The sequence below is a fragment of the Bufo gargarizans genome, chromosome 7 (assembly GCF_014858855.1).
Source record: "Bufo gargarizans isolate SCDJY-AF-19 chromosome 7, ASM1485885v1, whole genome shotgun sequence".
Taxonomy (NCBI): Eukaryota; Metazoa; Chordata; class Amphibia; order Anura; family Bufonidae; genus Bufo; species Bufo gargarizans.
In genome coordinates, this window is record NC_058086.1 from 160432183 (window position 1) to 160453417 (window position 21235).

The 21235-nt window shown below is 41.3% G+C and overlaps 1 protein-coding gene across 3 annotated transcripts in view; it reads left to right on the top strand.

Moving 5' to 3' along the window:
• CDC7 (cell division cycle 7) overlaps positions 1–18083 on the top strand; it is a 64207-nt gene extending 46124 nt beyond the window's left edge. For all 3 annotated transcript variants that reach the window (XM_044301280.1, XM_044301281.1, XM_044301282.1), the window contains 4 exons: positions 2596–2771; positions 4038–4120; positions 12250–12399; positions 17605–18083. In XM_044301280.1, the coding sequence (XP_044157215.1) occupies positions 2596–2771; positions 4038–4120; positions 12250–12399; positions 17605–17990 (795 nt within the window). In that variant the 3' untranslated portion in view covers positions 17991–18083. The remainder of the gene's footprint in view (positions 1–2595; positions 2772–4037; positions 4121–12249; positions 12400–17604) is intronic.
• The last annotated feature ends 3152 nt before the right edge of the window (positions 18084–21235 follow it).

Below are 21235 nucleotides of genomic sequence, written 5' to 3' on the forward strand. Positions count from 1 at the left end.
CTATCCACAGTGACCTGACGTGCACAGCGTCAGGTCACAGCGCAAGCCTCCACGTATTAGGGGGGGGGGGGCATGCACTGAGCCACCAATGACAATTAACCTTTAATACAGATACAGGAGGCTTTGTGCCGGCAGAATCACATAGCCGACACCTGGCCTCTATTGATGACGCTGCGAGATCCCTTGCAGTCAGGTATGGCGCCTAAGGGGTTAACTGCTGTGGATCTCAGCTACCTCTAATAGAGGTTGGGTGCAGGCTATATTATTCTGCAGCCAGCACCTGCCTCCTGTATTTGAATAAATGAATGAGTTAACTTCATTGTTAGCAGCAGCACAGGGGGAGTGGGGACTGCTTTCTTCTTCCTTCTCTGTGCTGCTAATATTTTGATGCCTGCGACATCCCTGGCCTGCTCCCCTGCGAGCCGCATATGTAGAGGAGAGCACGCTCCTCTGAGAGCCGCAAGTGAAGGTGCGAGGATCCAGCTGCGGGTTGGCCACCCCTGATAATCGTTTCATTTAAATGCTAGTGCTACAACATTTGGTCATTTAGTCACAGATGCCTGTGATCGATTAAGCGATTATCTGCTCGTCTAAATCCACCTTTTATAACGCGTGAGAGTGAATCTGGACCGGACATCCTCAATACTATGCTTTTGATATAACAACAGTTTTTCCGCATAATAAAACATGGCTTTTCAGCACAATATAAATAAATATAACCTGTTATGCACTAAAAGGAGGCATTGGTATACAGTTTGATCAAAGAGCATAGGCCCACTTACCGCGACAAGGTTGCCTCTTCAAGTGGGGACCTACTCTAACTTTAGCACGGCACTGCGCAGCGACTACCGGAACCTCCGCACTGAAAAACAGTTATATCAAAAGCATAGTATTGAGGATGTGCGGTCCAGATTCACTCTCACTTGTTATATTCGTCTTATTCTCTTTTTCCCCAATTCTGGATCAGCATTCCTCCCCATTCAGCCCAGGTGTTTTTAATCGGCAGGAGTCTGCTAAGGCAGTGTTTCCCAACCAGCGTGCCTCCAGCTGTTGCAAAACTACAACTCCCAGCATGCCCGGACAGCCTTTGGTTGTGCTGGCATCCTGGGAGGTATAGTTTTGCAACAGCTGGAGGCACACTGGTTGGGAAACTCTGTGCTAAGGGTCTATAAATTCCTACCATCTCTCAGTTGGAGTTCCTGAGAGTCTGTGAACAGGTGAGCCTTTTGCACCTGTTCACATTATGCGGTGCTGGGCTGTGGCCATTGCCGCTTTTGTGCTGTGCTGGTGGAGCGATGGGACCCAGGGCCAAGGTGGCTTTGCCGCACAGTGAGGGTGCTGTGTGGCTACTGGGTTCCTTTGCCTACTGGAGCAGTGCGGAGGTGCCGATGGTCGCTGCGCAGTGCCGCGCTAAAGTTAGAGTAGGTCCCCACTTGAAGAGGCAACCTTGTCACGGTAAGTTCGCCTATGTTCTTTGATCAAACTGTATACCAATGCCTCCTTTTAGTGCATAGCATAAGGTTATATTTATTTATATTGTGCTGAAAAGCCATGTTTTATTATGCTGAAAAACAATTGTTATATCAAAAGCATAGTATTGAGGATGTGCGGTCCAGATTCACTCTCACTTGTTATAAATCCACCTTTACACCGCTCCTGCAGCGATCACCTTCTGTTCACTATTCGCATGACTGCTGAGGCCAGTGATGGACTGCAACATTCACTTGAGGAATGAATTTGATGTCACTGCTGCAGAGCTAATGTGAACTGGAGCGGCAGGACAGTTAAGCTATAAAGTTTTGGGTTTTGTTGTAGTGTAGTGCAGTATTTAGTGCAGTTTTCTACTAAATAGGTATTCCGGTTTCATGAATTTTTGAACTATCCTTAGGATAGGTCATCAGTTTCAGATCCGTGGGGGTCCGACTCTTGGGACCTCCTGCCGATTAGCTGTTTGAAGAGATTGTGGCTCTCCTGCTTCCTCCAGTATTTACCTGCACGCAATGTACATTGTAGCAGTGGTGAAGGGTAATTAAAGTGAATAGGAGAGGAAGCTGTAATTGCACTGCACCACAACTACAGTGTAGACAACATGCAGGGAAACACTGAAGAGGACAACTCGACGTCCCCCATTGGAAATCAACGGCTTTTGTATCCATTGTATGAAGATTCTGGCAGATCCCTATAGATGAAAGTCCTGACACGGATGTGAACAGCGCTTAGTCAACATGTAAATATTTGTTTCCTAGTAAATATATGAATAATACACAGCTGATGTTTCCAGACATAGCTATGGGAACCATCCACTGTTTGTATTGGAAAACCGTCCAGTAAAAATATATCGTTTTATTCATTCTATGGCTTTAAAAAAAGAAAAAACCTTTAAGAAAACGCATTTAAGTTTTTAGGTGGTTGCACTGGATCCTTTACAACTACTGTAATCTTTGAACTTCAGTCATCTGCATTAATGAATAATGTGCATTATGTTAAACATTCTTGGCAAATATCTTTCATCTAACTCCTTTTAATGCATTTAAACGCTGATTTGTTCTTAATCTCCATGTTATATTCATTTTTTGTAAATCCTAAATATTACAGAACATAAAGCAGTCCAAGATAACGGATGCAGCATCCAGGAAGTTGGCAGCAAGAAAGCCTGTTTCTGCAAAGAACACAAGTGGCGTAGTGGCCAGGAAAGCTGCCAGTACTTGCCCAACCAGCTTGACCTGTGACTGTTACAAAAGAGATCAAGTCTGCAGTATTTGTCTTGCAAGGTAATGTATTTGATGTCAAAACCATATAGTACACCATCTGGGCCAGTTTTGTACAATTACCACTGACTAATTCTACAAGACAAAGATATACCCTCTGCTGTGGAGCTGGTGTAAAAGCTACTGTAATTGGGTTGTACATCATGCTTAAAGGGGTATTACAATTTCTGCAAATAACTATTATAATAGAGTTGTCAAGGGGGTAAAAATTTTATACGGAAATGTCTCAATATGAAATTTAAAAAAATTGAAGACGTACCCCCCTCACAGGTCCCCTGCCGCTTCTGTTTCAAAGCTTATTGGGTCGGTCTCTGCTTCTTGTTTCTATTTCAACACGGGAGATGCCTACTAAGCCAGTCATTATAAGTGGGGGTATTATTGCTGCTGACACTGGTTGGCTGAACAGACATTTCCCACGTGTTGACATGGGCCCAGGAAACAGAGACCAGCAGGAACCCGGTAAGCAATGGAACACCTGAGACTGATCGGAATGGTTGTTAAAGGCGATTTTTTACTATCACTGCTTTTTGCTTATTTTGGGCTAAAATAATTTTATTTTTTATCTTTTTATTAGAAATGTTCAACAGATTTTCCTTTACAGCCTCCAGTTCCACTGTATCTGCAGACTTAGGGCTGGCTCATGCACACGACCATATGTATTTTGCAGTTCACAAAAAAACGTATCCGCAAAAAAAATACAGAAGACGTCAGTGTGCATTCCGTATATAGCGGAACGGAACAGCTGACCCTTAATAGAACAGTGCTATCCTTGTCCGTTATTTGGACAATAATAGCACATGTTCTATTTTATTGCTAGATAGACATACAGAAATGGAATGCACATGGAGTAACTTCCTTTTTTTTTTTTTTTTTCATGCGGACCTATTGAAATGAATGGTTCCGCATATGGTCCTCAAAAACGGAACTGACACAGAAATAAAATATGTTTGTGTGCATGAGCCCTACCTAATACTTACCAGTTTGCTAAAAAATTATTTTAAAGGATTTGTCCCATCTTGCCATTTCTACAGTGTGACGAGATTAAGCGCCGGCCCTAGGTGGCCAGGCTTACCGAAACAGCTGAGCTTTGCTGTTTCCATAGCTTCCATTGCGGTGAATGGGAGTTACGCAAGCAGCAAAACAGAACAAACTACACTGCTTCTATAATTTCGGGAGGTCAATTAGTGTTTGAGCTCTCAGAGAACTAGGGAAGGTGGCAGATTCTAACTTTTTATATATATATTTTTTTTTTTCTCACTACATATTAAGAACCAGACAAGTTGCCCCAAGAGCTGGCACACCTGGCTTCCGTGCACCAGAAGTGTTAACAAAGTGTCCTAATCAAACTACAGGTAAGCTTTTTAATTTCCTATTTATCTTCCAGTACTAGTCTTATTTTGAGGCAGTTCTGTACCAAATACACAAGCCTATTTCAATTTTCTGATTATCGGAGACTGCATTAATTGAACTTCAAAGTGTATGAATTTGGTCTTTGTGGTTCCTTGAGTGCCGAGGAGGCTTATTTTTCAATGTTACATTGCCAATGCTATTCACCCTAATAGATAGATCTCTGTTAGGGTGAATGGGACAAGAGATAAAAATATCCCAAGTTCTAACCCCTTAAGGGGGCTAAAAGTTACTGTTAAAGTAAAACCTTTTAAAGAAATTCTTGTAAAGAAAAATTAGAAGTTTAAACCCCCCCCCTCCCAATTTTACATATAAAAAAATAGACATAACAGATATTGTCCTGTCCGAAAATTTCATAACAGTGACCAAAAACTTGTATGCACCCCAAAAATGGTACCAATAAGAAACTACGGTTCGGCCTGCAAAAAACTAACACTCATACAGCTCTGTGGACGGAAAGTTATGGCGGTCAGAAAATAACGATGCAAAGAAGTTAGAATTTTTTTTTAAAAAGTAGTAAAAAATAATAATTGTATTGGGCCACAGAATAAGGACATCATGTACGCTAATTATTAGCGCACAGTGAACGCCATAATATCAAAACCCCAAAAAACCTTGCCAAAATGTTGTTTAACTGCACAAATTTTTCATTTCCCAAAACAAGACATGGTAAATTAAATGGTGGCATTAAAAAATACAACTTATTCCGCAAAAAAAAAAAAAGCCCTCGTATGTCTATATGAACAGAAAATTTAAAACGTTATGGCTATGGGAAGGAAAAAACGAAAAATGGGCTCGGTACTTAAAAGGAACCTGTCATGTGGATATTTGATTATAATCTTAACTGATTATATACAATCATTAACTACTAAAAAAGTGCCTTAGATGTATTCACACAAAGATGCCGCATGCTAATGACCTGATTCGAGTCCGGCGTGATGTCATTGAGTCCAGCGTATATTTAATTAACAGCTATAGCCCCTCCCCTGCCCACCTGCTGCTGATTCATATGGAAACAAACTGTCATTTAGCAGAAGGTGGGCGGGGAGAGTCGGGAGCTCATGAATATTAATGACTCATCATTATCAGCTGGAGCTTTTCAATACAAGATGTTGGCAGATTGACTGGGTCAATTAAAGAAAGTGACCCAGCATTTTGCTAAAAGAATCAGTCACTTATTTATGTTGCCCTTAGTTAGGACACCATAAAACTGGTGACAGGTTCCCTTTAAGGGATTATGGCACATCAACGGAGGTGAATAGGAGGATGCATCATCATCAAAGGATATTGTAAATAACTGGTCAGGTAGGAGGAAAACAAGAAAAGCGGAGTGTCCCAAATGCCAGTATAATGTATATGTAAAATCAACAGAGATAATTTACAGTAAACAGAAGAGACATCAACAGGTGACCCATAGATTTGGCACCAAGAAGGTTGTCATTCTTAATGTAAAAAAAAAACAACAAGACTAAACAGATCAGCAGGTGAGTATCGGGGATAGTCTTTTCTAAAGAAAACATTGACGTCATTTAGAAAGAACAGCAAAAACGAGTTGAGAGAGTTTCCTGAGGATGTAAGTGTGCAAGCTGTGGGTAGTGTATTAGGCTGTGTTATATGGGTCGCATGAAGTAGTTCACAAGGGATAGAAAGACTGCTTTATTGTTTTTGTGATGAGTGAGACAGCAGATTGGGTTAGCAATAGTACATTGCTTAGCTATGGCTAATATGATGGGGGGAGGGGAGGTAACCCCTTAATGCTTGATCAGACATGTACATCATAAGTGTTGAGGGGTTGTATGGAGTGGGCTCACCTGATACATGGTGTGTACTGGCTATATAATACATCTGAAACTCGCCGGCAGTGACCAGGGTGAGTGATGATTATGGTCGCTTAACCCGCCAAGAGCCGCTGTCAATAGCAACTGTAGCATATGTGGGGTTTGACCCTGCTTTAAGCACTTCTGAGAATGCTGGTGTTTTCTTGCTGATTTTCTTTATCAGTTGCAATACGCCATTCAGTCTAAGGCCTCATGCACACGACCGTATTTTGTTTCCGTGTCCGCTCCGTTTTTTTTTTGTTTTTTTTTCAGATAGGAAAAAATGCAGACAGCACACCGTGTGCTCTCCGCATCCGTATGTCCGTTCCGTTGCTCCGCCCATAAAATAGTGCATGTCCTATTTTTATTTATTTATTTATTTTATTTTTTTCTAGTTTGCGGACAAGGATAGGCATTATTACAATGGATCCGGGGAAAAAAACGGATGCCATACTGAACGTCTGTTTTTTTTTGCGGACCGCAAAACACATACAGTTGTGTGCATGTAGCCTAAACTGTATATTCTATGACTGAGGAAGATTTTGCAAGGATAACCTTCTGGGATGCTATTGTGATTAAACAACCTGGTTATGTTTAGGCAATGAATAGTTAATTCTTTGTTATGTGTCTTTGGCAAAAATGGAAAGATGTGTCAGAGTAGACGTTGTGTGCAAGTCTTCTAAAATGCTTTAGGACCAGGCAGTCTGTGCCAGGAGGTCAATAGACAACTACAATTTATATGAAGGAGAATGTTCAAGATGATGGAAGAATAAGAATACCTTGGGTGCAGCAGGATGAAAGTAACAACCAACCTTCCCTAAGGCCCCTTTCACACGAGCGAGTTTTCCGTGCGGGTGCAATGCGTGACGTGAACGTGTTGCACCCGCACTGAATCCTGACCCATTGATTTCAATGTGTCTGTGCAGATGAGTGTTGTTTTTCACGCATCACTAAAAAACAATGCTCCATAGAAGTGAATGGGGCTGCGTGAAAAACGCATTGCATCTGCAAGCAAGTGTGGATGCATTGCGTTTTTCACTGATGGTTGCTAAGAGATGTTGTTTGTAAACCTTCAGTGTTTTTTATCACGTGCGTGAAAAAACGCATCAAAACCCATCGCACCCCGGCAGAAAAACTGAATGCAATTGCAGACATAACTGACTTATTTTGAGACCAAAATCGTTCATTTTTAACTGAACACATCCGGACCTAATCGGTATCGTTCGTGTGAAAAAAGCCCAAGTCCTCTTTTACACGAGCAAGTTTTTTCTGTCCGGGTTTAATGTGTGTAGTGAATGCGCATAGTATCTGGAATGATTCCTGACCCATTAATTTCAATAGGTCTGTGCACATGAGTGTTGTTTATCACTGATCATCTTTATGTTCAGGAAAAATCGTGGCATGTTCTGTATTTTACTTTTTTCACACAGCCCTGTCCCTCTAGGAGTGAATGAGGCTTGTGTGAAAAACGGAAGGCATCTGGATGAAATGTGATTTTACTTGTAGATGTCAGGAGCCCAGGGGGCTGGATCTCACAGGCTTTTGTAGAAGGCAGCCCCAAAGCCTGTGGAAGGCATTGGGCTCCCTTCACAACCATCAGGTCCCTATCGCCGCAGCGCCGGAACCCAACGGCGTTAGTCAGGAAGGGGTTTAAAAAGATACTTTGGATTGTAGTACAATAGACCTGTAAAATGCAGCAATGTTCATATCTGCCAGCATTTATAATTAATACTGTATTTACTCATAATTGCAAGCTGGGAAAAGCTGACATGCATAATTTTTAAACTGGCTGGAATAAATAATTTGCCATTTGGGCTCCTTATGGAAATGTTTTAACTCTTCATCTTGTTCCAAGAAAAAAAAAATTGCTAACAACATAAAGCGCTTTGTCATAAAACACACAAGATTTACGTTGTGGTGTTCGATACACTGCCATGTGAATTGCTAATGATCTCAAAATGTTCAGCTCCTCTATGTCAATAATTGCTAGTCTGTCTTTGAATTATTATATGTACACCATGTGCCGCTGCACAGTCTTTAGGGTTCATTTACACTTCGTAGTGAAGATGCAGTTTTTGCTCCAATTTTCTGACCTCATAGCAAAAAGAATGCCGTTAGGTTGTACAGCTTTATTCTAAATCCCAAAAGTTTTTGATCATAAACAATTATAGTTGGAATCTAATTTGGCAATTTATAAAAATTATTTAGATTTGCTGTTTGAGAAACATTGAGCGTTTCTGTTAATCAAAAAAATAAAAAATCTGGTTGCATGCACATTGGACAAACATGCTGCAGATTTGTGGATGAGCTTTTTAAAATCATTTTACAGTATCACCCATGTAAGAAATATAATCCATGTGATGCAAAGAAGAAAATCTTTCAGCAGAGTACCTAAAGAGGCCCTATCGCCTCTCCTGACATGTCTGGGTTCCCCATGTTAGGGCTCATGCACAAAAATGTACAATCCCCAATGTACAGGTACCATCCGTGTAGCTGGCGCAGACGGATGCAGTCCCCTTTAACTTAAATGGGTCCGTGATCCATCCGCACCGCAAAAAAACAGAACATGTGTTTTGTTTTTTGTGCAGAAATGTGGACAGAAAACCACGGAAGCACTCCGTAGTGCTTCCATGGGGTTCTGTTCTTCCATTCCGCACCTTCCGGATTGCAGACCCATTCCGTGATGCGGTGCACAAATGGCCGGTGCCCATATATTGCAGACCCACTATATGCGGCCCGCAATGCAGCCAACGACGGTTGTGTGCATGAGCCCTTAAAATGATTCTGTGGTGTCTTTTCTTGTAACACCATAGGCCAGATTTACTAATGTATCTGTGCTAAAAAAAAAAAAAAAATGGCAGACTTCTGTAGAGTTTCTACCCTTTTCGAAAAGGGGTCAAGGCTTAGTGGACTGCTGGCAGAGCTTTACAGGGAAGGGGCCCGGCCTAAAATGCACCAACCAATGGTTGATATAGATTCAGAGAAAAGTGTATATCTCTGGACCACATTTATGCTCCAGTCTGAGCTCCTGTGATAAATCTAGTGCAGATCTAGACAGCCTTTCCAAGTCTTAGACCATCTGGGCCTATATTCTGTTCCTCAGTTGTTGCTACAAGACGTTTTTAATCTACATCTGGGTGTTACCAGTTGGAGGCGTGTCCCTACACCGTCTGACTAGCAGCACTGATTGGACAGTATCAAGGTATGTTCACACTGCACCAATATGCTGCATACAAAATAGTGGGATATCAGTAATCTGAGTTGTCTCCATGAGCAGTGCTTTTTTTGGAGGCAAAAACATCCACAAAAATGCTAACTATTTTAGCATTTCTTACTGACTTTAACGGTGAACATAGCTTCAAAGTAGTAACATGCCACTTCGGAATCGGGCTGCAAATCAGTGGCGTAAAGGGAAAAAACCACCATGTGCACACGGTGGCGTTTTCCCCATTGAAGTGAGTGGCAAGCTGCTGTTGACGTTTTGATGGAGGTTTTCTGCGATGGAATCGGCAGCAGATTTTTAACCCCCATGTGAACATAGCCTCAGAATATGCAGGGATACCCCTTGATGGATGACGCCCAGTTGCAGATTCTTTTATAAGCTTCTAGTAGCAAACTGAGGAATACAACAACATAGTTATATGCAAATTTTTATAGGAGATACTCCAGAATCATTACTTCATGGCGAATAAAATTATTTGGTATAATAGACATGTCAAGAGTGGCAACGGGTCCTCTTCAAATTAATGTGTAGGGTGAAACCTCAAAATCCACAGCAGAATTTTTTTGCCTCAACCTTGAAGTTTTCGCCTCTCATTTATTGTATGACATTAATTTGTTTCTTAGCTATTTAAGTTTTTGTCCTCTAGGGGAAAATAATTTTCAGCATGCTGTGGGTTTGCATTTGTGTGCCACTAAAGCTACTTTCACACTTGCGTTCGGAGTGGTTCCGTCTGGTATTTGTACAGACGGATCCGTTCCTATAATGCAAACGATGGTATCCGTTCAGACGGAACCGTCTGCATTATATTTTACTAAAAAATTCTAAGTACAATTTGTATTCAGACGGATCGGTCCAGACTTTACATTGAAAGTCAATGGGGGGCGGATCCGTTTGAAAAATGCACCTCCGCCCCCATTGACTTCCATTGTAACTCTGGATGGATCCGTTTGCCTCCGCACGGCCAGGTGGACACCCGAACGCTGCAAGCAGACGGTGCCAGACTGATGCATTCTGAGCGGATCCGCATCCACTCAGAATGCATTAGGGCTGGATGGATCCATTCGGGGCCGCTTGTGAGAGCCTTCAAACGGAACTCACAAGCGGAGCCCCGAACGCCAGTGTGAAAGTAGCCTAACTACAAAGTGATCCTATAACAATTTGCCAATTGACTTTAAAAGCGTCCACTTTTTAATGTTATAGCAGAGCTGGCAGCTGCTCACTAATTGTTCAGGAGTGACAGCCAGGCCCCGCATAGAGAGGGCAGGGATGTTGTGGGTTTTTTTTGTGTGTTTTTATCATCCGTTTATGCATGGCTTGTATACACTGCTGCTTCCTTCTCCTGTTCCATTGGCAATGTGATTGCTGGTGGAGAAAATTTAAAAAATAAGAAATACAAACAAAAAATAAAGCCTTATCAATTTAAAATGGCACAAAAACAAAACTGGAAAAAGTAAAAAGCACTACATCTTATGGTCAGCAATATATACATAAGCTAAGCAAATTTTAGGCAAAAAAATGTATATTTCCTAATTTCCCTGCTTCTCTTCTGGCCTTTGTTTACCTGCAGTAACAACAATCTGAGGTTTTCCTCATGAATATTTGTGCCCCACCCCCTGCTCTGCAACTATATGGAATAAAAGTGCTGCCCTGAGTGATGTCTGACTGCTGGAAGGCTCAGCAGCATGTTGTATGTGTAGGACTAAAAGTCCCATCTGTACAATGACACTACTGGTATGCCTAGAATCTTCCCACTACCTGTTCTTGTGCAATGCTCTGTAGAACTCCTCTAGTCTGTCGGCTGTGTGTCTGCAGGATGAGGGAAGATCCTGAGCATTTGTCTCTTCACTGCCTGCACCTGCTCAGCAAAGCCTCCCGCCCCAGGTCTGTGCTGCTGATGGTAGAAGGGCTTAAACTTTACTGAAGAATCCAGAGGGAGGGGAGACGCAGGGCAGACAGCAGCAGTGCAGGGGGGGGTGTCCAGCACAGTGAAGTCTGGTGCACAGACACAGACCTGCTCCTCAGGCTTGGGCACAAAACATCATCCGAGCAGGGAGAGAAGCTGACATCACAAGTCATGTGACCCTCAGTGAAATCTTAGAAAGGAGCCACTGCAGATGAGGTGAATTGTAAACCCCTTACATTTGATTAGTTAGAAACGTACAAAGGGAAAAAAAAAAATTTATGTGTTTGATTAGGAACCTTTTTTGCATTTACACTTATTATAATGTTGCCAGATTTTCCAGGAGTAATGTTAGTATAGTGCCACCAATTGTTTCTATTAAACTGCCTTTAACTATCCACCTTTTATCTGGGGCGGACACGCATGCTCAGTGTTGCTCCTTGGGTATGCGGAGGGGTTCCTGGTGTGGTAAGTGTGCTGGTTTTGAACTGTAGTGTCCTATCTATATGAGATTGAGATGGCTTTACTGTGTTTGCTTTTGCCTAGAATCTTTTCTAAGAAGCTCAAACACTGCATCTCCAGAAGCAGACGGCACACACCATGAATCCCTCCATTTACCTGAAGGAGGAGAGAAAGATAAGACTGAGCACGTGTGTCCACACTGTCACATTTACTTATGTAGACACAGGCTGTTCAGTAGAACTATAATATAATTCCTGGAACATCTTGAGATGAGTGTTATTAAAAAATATAAATAATTATAGACTGTTTTTAACCTTAAGCAGTTTTTTTTAGTGGGGCAACCCCATTTAAGTAGTAAAAAAAAAAGGCCCCTGCCATTTAGTAGCAAAAACACATGAAACACGTATTGCATTTCTCTAAGAAAATCTTTGGCCATTATGGAAAGAGAATTTTCAGAAGGGAAGTTGTATGTCTTTTGCCATCAATGTCTGACTACTACATTTACTAAAAGAACATCCTCTTGTAAATAATCTTTCAGATACGCATTTGCCCCTGTAGTTTAGGGAAATATTTTCCAACTGGGTCCGAACTGTGAGAATATAACGTTTTCTGGCTCATCAATTGCAGTTGAGATGGATAGAGATTAAAGCTTTTATATCAATCTAATTGCAGCAATCGACATGTGGTCTGCAGGCATCATCTTTCTCTCCTTTCTCAGCGGAAGATATCATTTTTTCAATGCTGGTGATGATATGAATGCCCTGGCTCAAATCATGACAATTCGTGGATCACGAGAGACTGTTCAAGCTGCTAAACAGTTTGGTAAGGGTGCCCAATAAATGTCCTTTAATCCAATATTGGGTAATGTAAAAATTCAAAAAAATCTTGAATTTTAGTAAATGAAGCAGAGGAACCCTGTTAGGAGACTTGTAGTAAATGTTGTAATAGTTTGTATATTGTATTAGTATTTTATTCCATCTACACAAGTGTCTTTTTTATTTATTTTTCAGCAAATGGCATTTATCATGTAGAGAAAGTAAATACAATGTCTGTATTGCCTACTTTGCTAGCTTGGTTCATTTTTCTATCAAATTATACACCGCTCATATCCAGGGGTTACAACTAGAGATGATTGAATTTCATATTTTGAAATTCGTTTACTGGTAAAAGGTGAATTGCGTTATGGATTCCGTTACCACGGACCATAACACAATTATATGACGGAATACCTTTAGAGGCATTCCATCATAATTGAAGTCTATGGGCTGCAAAACGGATTTGTCCCATTTCCGTTATGCAGGGGAGGATTCCTTAGGAGTTATGCAGGCGAGGAGTGGTTACGGAATCCATAACGTAATTCACCTTTTACCAGTAAACGAAACGTGAACGAATTTCATAACCTGAAATTCACTCATCTTTAGTTACAACCATCCTGCAATCCAGCAGCCATGGTCATGCTTGCACACTAAAAAATTTTTTTTAAAGCGCAAGCCTCTCTGGTGGCTGGGACCGCAGGAGTGCGCATAGGCTGACTCTTTTTCTTTATAGTATGTAAGCACACCAACCACTGCTGAATTGCAGGGTGATCATAACCCCTGGGTACGAGCCGTGTTTAATGTAATGGAAAAATCAAACCAGCAAAGGAAGCAATATAGACAATCACAATACATTAGTGAGTGCCTTGTATTAACTTTCTCTACATGATAAATGCCATTTGCTGAAGTGAGAAAACTCCCTCCTAACAGTTCTGCCCAAGTGTTCCGGCAGCAGGGGGAGGGTTGTTTGTATCTCTGGATTCCAAGCTTTCAAACAGTACCAGGACCACAGCATCATCTTCACTACATTGGAAGATATCGCTGTTAGAAATGCAGCTGAAAGTGAAAGTAAATTCAGATTATTTTTTTTTCCACGCTAATTCCCAACTCAATTTCTAACTGTGATATCTCCTGCTGATGTTGTGCTAATGCTGTGATTCTGGTTTTGAAAGCTTTGACAGTCAGCTTTCAAACAAGACAAGGCCCATATCTCTAGCTGCTACCAATCCAAACAGTCACCTCTCCCCGTAGGATCACAGCTCTATTGTGCAGGTAAGATTTTTATTTATTTTTTGTAACCCAAAACATACACACCCCTGACAATAAAAAAAAGGTTTGCACATTTCACACATCACACCCCAATAAAATAAAAATGGCCTGTCCATCCCAAAGAATATACTCTGCTGAAGAGGCATGCGTAAAGAGGATTCTACATTTCTCTACTTTTCTACGAATCCTCATCATCCAGTGATGAGGGACCCAATATCCTGAGGATAGGTCATCAATAAAAAAAAATGTGGTCAACTTCTTTTAAATTAGGGAATCAAAATGTAGCAATAGACACAGAATACATTTGTCAGATTATATGAATTGTCAATGAGGACTAAAGGTACTTAACCGCCTAACGCAGGATCGCGATCCGGAGGCGGCAGCTCTGCGCACAGTGACGCATATACGCGTCATCTCGCGAGATTTCCTGTGAACGTGCGCACACAGGCGCGTGCGTTCACAGGATCGGAAGGTAAGCCAGTGGATCTCCAGCCTGCCAGCGGCGATCGTTCGCTGGCAGGCTGGAGATGCGATTTTTTTTTTTTTACCCCTAACAGGTATATTAGACGCTGTTTTAATAACAGCGTCTAATATACCTGCTACCTGGTCCTCTGGTGGTCCCTTTTGCTTGGATCGAACCCAAGAGGACAAAGGCAGCTCAGTAATAAGTAGCACCAAACACCACTACACTACACCCCCCCCCCCCCCCCCTGTCACTTATTAACCCCTGATCACCCCATATAGACTCCCTGATCACCCCCCTGTCATTGATCACCCCCTTGTAAGGCTCCATTCAGACGTCCGTATGATTTTTACGGATCCACGGATACATGGATCGGATCCGCAAAACACTTACGGACGTCTGAATGGAGCCTTACAGGGGGGTGATCAATGACAGGGGGGTGATCACCCATATAGACTCCCTGATCACCCCCCCTGTCATTGATCACCCCCCTGTAAGGCTCCATTCAGACGTCCATATGTTTTTTACGGATACATGGATCGGATCCGCAAAACACATACGGACGTCTGAATGGAGCCTTACAGGGGGGTGATCAATGACAAGGGGGTGATCACCCCATATAGACTCCCTGATCACCCCCATGTAAGGCTCCATTCAGACTTCGGACTTTTTTTTTTGGCCCAAGTTAGCGGAAATTGTGTTTTGTTTTTTTTCTTCTTACTAAGTCTCATATTCCACTAACTTGTGTCAAAAAATAAAATCTCACATGAACTTACCATACCCCTCACGGCATCCAAATGCGTACCATTTTTTAGACATTTATAATCCAGACTTCTTCTCACGCTTTAGGGCCCCTAAAATGCCAGGGCAGTATAAATACCCCACGTGACCCCATTTCGGAAAGAAGACACCCCAAGGTATTCCGTGAGGGGCATATTGAGTCCATGAAAGATTTAAATTTTTGTCCCAAGTTAGCGGAAAGGTAGACTTTGTGAGAAAATACAAAAAAAAAAAAATTTCCGCTAACTTGTGCCAAAAAAATAAAAAAATTCTATGAACTCGCCATGCTCCTCATTGAATACCTTGGGGTGTCTTCTTTCCAAAATGGGGTCACATGTGGGGTATTTATACTGCCCTGGCATTTTAGGGGCCCGAAAGCGTGAGAAGAAGTCTGGGATCCAAATGTCTAAAAATGCCCTCCTAAAAGGAATTTGGGCCCCTTTGCCCACCTAGGCTGCAAAAAGGTGTCACACGTGGTATCGCCGTACTCAGGAGAAATTGGGCAATGTGTTTTGGGGTGTCATTTTACATATACCTATGCTGGGTGAGATAAATATCTTGGTCAAATGCTAACTTTGTATAAAAAAATGGGAAAAGTTGTCTTTTGCCGAGATATTTCTCTCACCCAGCATGGGTATATGTAAAAAGACACCCCAAAACACATTGCCCAACTTATCCTGAGTACGGCGATACCAGATGTGTGACACTTTTTTGCAGCCTAGGTGGGCAAAGGGGCCCACATTCCAAAGAGCACCTTTAGGATTTTACAGGTCATTTTTTACACATTTTGATTTCAAACTACTTACCACACATTAGGGCCCCTAGAATGCCAGGGCAGTATAACTACCCTACAAGTGACCCCATTTTGGAAAGAAGACACCCCAAGGTATTCCGTGAAAGGCATGGCGAGTTCCTAGAATTTTTTATTTTTTGTCACAAGTTAGCGGAAAATGTTTGTTTTTTTTTTCTTACAAAGTCTCAGATTCCACTAACTTGTGACAAAAAATAAAAAATTCTAGGAACTCTCCATGCCCACACATTCCCCAACTTCTCCTGAGTACGGCGATACCAGATGTGTGACACTTTTTTACAGCCTAGGTGGGCAAAGGGGCACACATTCCAAAGAGCACCTTTCGGATTTCACCGGTCATTTTTTACAGATTTTGATTTCAAACTACTTTGCACGCATTTGGGCCCTAAAATGCCAGGGCAGTATAACTACCCCACAAGTGACCCCATTTTGGAAAGAAGACACCCCAAGGTATTTCGTGATGGGCATAGTGAGTTCATGGAAGTTTTTATTTTTTGTCACAAGTTAGTGGAATATGAGACTTTGTAAGAAAAAAATAAAATGAAAAATAAATCATCATTTTCCGCTAACTTGTGACAAAAAATAAGTTCTATGAACTCACTATGCCCATCAGTGAATACTTTAGGGTGTCTACTTTCCGAAATGGGGTCATTTGTGGGGTGTTTTTACTGTCTGGCCATTGTAGAACCTCAGGAAACATGACAGGTGTTTAGAAAGTCAGAGCTGCTTCAAAAAGCAGAAATTCACATTTTTGTACCAGTTTGTAAACGCTATAACTTTTACCCAAACCATTTTTATTTTTTACCCAAACATTTTTTTTTTTTTTTATCAAAGACATGTAGAACAATACATTTAGAGAAAAATTTATATATGGATGTCGTTTTTTTTGAAAAATTTTACAACTGAAAGTGAGAAATGTCGTTTTTTTTTTGTTTTGTTTTTTGCAAAAAAATTGTTACATTTCGATTAATAACAAAAAAAGTAAAAATGTCAGCAGCAATGAAATACCACCAAATGAAAGCTCTATTAGTGAGAAGAAAAGGAGGTAAAATTCATTTGGGTGGTAAGTTGCATGACCGAGCAATAAACGGTGAAAGTAGTGTAGTGCCGAAGTGTAAAAAGTGGCCTGGTCATTAAGAGTGTTTCAGCTAGGGGGGGTTGAAGTGGTTAAAGGGCTTCTGTCACCCCCAAAACTCATTTTTCATTTTTGGGCATATTAAAATCCTTATTGGACGACTATTCCCTATATAGGGCTCTTACCTTGTTCTGTGGCTTGGTTTCACTAAAAATCGATCTTTTAAAATATGCAAATGACTTCAGTACCAGCAAGTAGCGTGTCTACTTGCTGGTAGCTGCCGCATCCTCCTTTAAAAAAAAAAACACCTCCTCCTCCTGTTGATTCAAATCCTGCGCCTGCGCCGATGACGTCACCTCTAAACCCGAAAGAGAAGACGTCATCGGCGCAGGCGCACTGAGGAAGCGAGTGTCCTTCTCTCAGAGCCCCTGCGCCGAATGAGGTGCAGGCGCGGGATTTGAATTGCAGACAGGGCCAGCCGGAGGAGGAGAGCGCTCCCTGGCCCTGTCAATCAACAGGTGGAGGGGGTGTTTTTTTGAAAGGAGGATGCGGCGGCTACCAGCAAGTAGACACCCTTACTTGCTGGTAGTGAAGTCATTTGCATATTTTAAAAGATCGATTTTTTGTGAAATCAAGCCACAGAACAAGGTAAGAGCCCTATATAGGAATAGTCGTCCAATAAGGATTTTAATGTGCCCAAAAATGAAAAATGAGTTTTCGGGGGTCACAGAAGCCCTTTAAAGGGGGAAATTGCCATATGGTAAATGTGCAGAATTCTTGACTTTACAGCTGACCATTCCTGATTTTTCTTTAGGTAAAACTGTTCTTTGTAGCAAAGAACTTCCTGCAAAAGATTTAAGAGCTTTATGTGAAGGACTGAGACAGGTGTGCATAGCCACTACATGCGGGGCTGAATCCGATGTCCAAAAACAGAGAGCTGCGTTACAAATGAGAATGATAGAAAATCAAGATGGATGGTTTGTGGAAGAGACTTGTGCAACGCCACCCGCCAATGCCAGTAAGGGATTTCTCTACGCTTCTTCTGATGACACTGAGTCTGGACCTCTTCATATGAATGGCTGGGACAGCGTGCCAGATGAGGCTTACCACCTACTAGATAGACTGCTGGATATGAATCCTGCTACACGGATCACAGCAGAAGAGACTTTGTCACATCCACTCTTTAAAGACCTCTTCTGATTGATCTCTGCTTTCTATGTATATTTTAGTATATTTATGATTTGTGTTTTATAATAAATTATTATAATAAACATTGGAGCTGTTTTACTGTAACGGTCATGTTTGATTTGTAAAGATGCAAAGCTTTAGGAAAGGAGTGGTCCAATCAAGGAAACTTTACACAAATAATCTCAGAGAGGCAAATATTTTTCGAGCCCTGTCAGAGAAATGTTCTTACTGCGTCTTTGTTATCACTCAGTCCGTAAACAGTTTTAGGGGCAAAAGAAGATTGCAGTGCAAACCGGTGGTGAGAATCCAGTCTAAGATGCTTACAGCTCCGCAATTCTTAGAAAGTTTCCTTATAAGGTGATATTATAGAGAAATTGCTGTATTTATCTGCAATACGGATAAAGAATGATTAGTGTAGTATAATCAAACTTGTTCAGCTTGATTTTCTTTCTTTTTCGAGAGTCCGTAATGTTAATCATGTACTTTTTCTGGCACAGGCTGCAAGAGAAAAATGATTGCAGATGTTGGAGTATTGATTGCATAAGAAGTTAAAACCCACAAAACCCAGGGGCCCAGATCTTGGTCATTTCTGCTGTTTATGTAATTTCAGCACAGCACGTCACAGAAGTGTTATTTGTCTAAAGGAACGGAGTCCAAACTTGGCAGTCGCGAGACTCTGCTGGTGCCTACTGATGTATTGTTTCCTTGAACACCGCAAGCTTGTGCAGCCTGTGGTTTTGTAAAATTCCACTTTTATTGTATTCTACTATCTTTCAGGTACTGTGTCCTGTTTTATCCACTTTGGCTTTTTCATGCACTAGCAATAATGATGTGCTTATTTATAATCATTCTTTTTTTTATTGCATATAATTGGTAGCAGAGTTTGAGACTTGCAGAAACTGCTGTATAGTTGGTGGTTTACTTACCTTACCTGGTAGGAGGCAGAATGTGATGTGTACATTGTGTTCAGCTACCCTTCCTGCACTGATCATGCATATCATTACTGCGCAGGGAGTTCGAGAAAGAACTGCTACTGTGACCAGTGCAATGTGCATGCTGCGTTCAGGCCCCGCCCTGCACATATCATTACTGGGTTAGGCTGGAGGAACAACTATAACAGCTGCTGAGTTCTCTTTACTACTGTGTGAACTCTGACTAATCATGGAAGAAGCAATCAGAGCTGCTGGTGGGTCCTCTGACTGCAGATTATAAGATACAATTTTTTTTTTATAGCAAACTATATAATTTTTTATTTTCTTGCTAAAAATTGACAAATGTAGCTCTTATCTCTCCTTTACATCTACTCCCGAGTTAGGAAAAAACAAACATGAGAAACTTAAAGGGGTTGTCACTTCAGGAAAAAGGCATTTATCATGTAGAGAAAGTTAATACAAGCCACTTACTATTGTACTGTGAGTGTCCATATTGCCTCCTTTGCTGGCTTGACTCATTTTTCCATCACATTATACACTGCTTATTGCCAGGGGATATGACCACCCTGTAATCCAGCAGCTGTGGTCATGCTTCACAATATAGGAAAAGGCCCCGGCCTCTCTGGTGGCCGGAGCCGTGGGAGGGTGCATTGACTGCATATATATCGCTAGAATATACCATGTGTCAGATACAGTGGGACCCACATATACCTCTAGAAGGGGTCTTTCAAAGCAATGGAGAGTGCACAGTCTCCGCTTTATTCAATTCTATGAAGATGACAGAGACAGTGCTCAGCTATTTTCGGAACTCCCATAGAACTCATTGCACAGTGCACTCTCTTTCACTTTTGGGGACCTGTTATGGAGATAGGTACAGGTCCCACCTCTAGTGATATGCCACCGATGTCTGAGATGGGACAACCTCTTCGGTGCAGTAATTCGTTTAAACATGGAGACTAACTAAAACGTTGGTTAGCAGATGTCTTCAGCCACTTTTGTGCAGTTACTATTAATGAATAAATTGCTACAACATGGTGTTACCTCATAAGGAAAAGATCACGTTATGATGTAGCTGCAGAACAATACTCAAAATGGTCTAGGCCAGTGATCTCTAATGAGAGGACCGGCTTTCCACCCTTCATTTTTATTTATTTCAGAAACGTTTAGGCTACTGGGTAGGTTCTTCCTATTGCTTAAAGAGAGCCTGTAACCTCTCCTAACATGTCTTTTGCAGTAACTACTCACATTCTCCATATAAGAATTCTGGAGATCTTTTTTTATGACTGTATGTTGTATCATTCATTTTATTATTTCTGCTAGAAGTTATGAGGTGCTGGCAATTTTCAATGTAGCTCCAGATGGGTGTTACCAGTTGGGGGGAGGTGTTATGCACATTCTGACACTATCCAATCAGTGTTGCCAGTGTCAGAATATGCACAGACACACCCACAACTTGAATCCCTTCCCAGTTTTTCATAGTTAAACGTGGCATTGTTTCTAACCTGTGGACATGAATTTGGACATTTCAAAGGATAGTTTTACGATTTTCTTGTTTGTTTCCATACTATAATAGGGTCCTGTAGTGGGAGTGGGTTGCTAGACACTTTCTGAATCTCAGTTTGTTTGATTTTTGCCCAAGCTTAAAGGGGTTTTCCAGGAATTTAAGACAATGAAAATGCTTTAAATATTACTTTATTATAATAAAGTAATTTTTAATGGCTCATTTTGTCTGGGGAGCAATCATTTGGAGAATTAAAATGGCCTCCATCCTATTAGGGTAGGGGAAACCTGTCCTAATTACACAGCACAAGTTACTTCACAACACTGATATAAAGAGCTGCCTCATCCTCCTCTCTGCTCTGCTTGTCAGGGATTATGATCGTGAATACAGTTTAATATGATTTACAGCTAAATCTTTGTAAAAAAAAAAAAATAGAGTTCATGAGGAGATATAAAGTAGAGAGAGGACAGAGCTGCTCATCCTCCTCTCTGTACATCATGTCCCCTCATGAACTCCATTTCTTCAGAGATTCAGCTGAAGATCAATTAAACTGTATTCAGGATCATAATCCCTGACAAGCAGAGAGAAGGATGAGGAAGCTCTTTAGCTCAGTGTTGTGAAGTAACTTGTCCTGCTGTATTATTAGGATAGGTTTTGTGTGTACTAAAAGGACGGCGGCCATTGTATTTCTCATAATGACTGCACCCTAGACAAAACAAGTAATTCTAACTAATGAAAGGTATTTGGGAATATATTTATAATAAAGTAATATTTAAGTATTTTCATTTTCTTAATTCCCAGAGAACACCTTTTAATACATGATG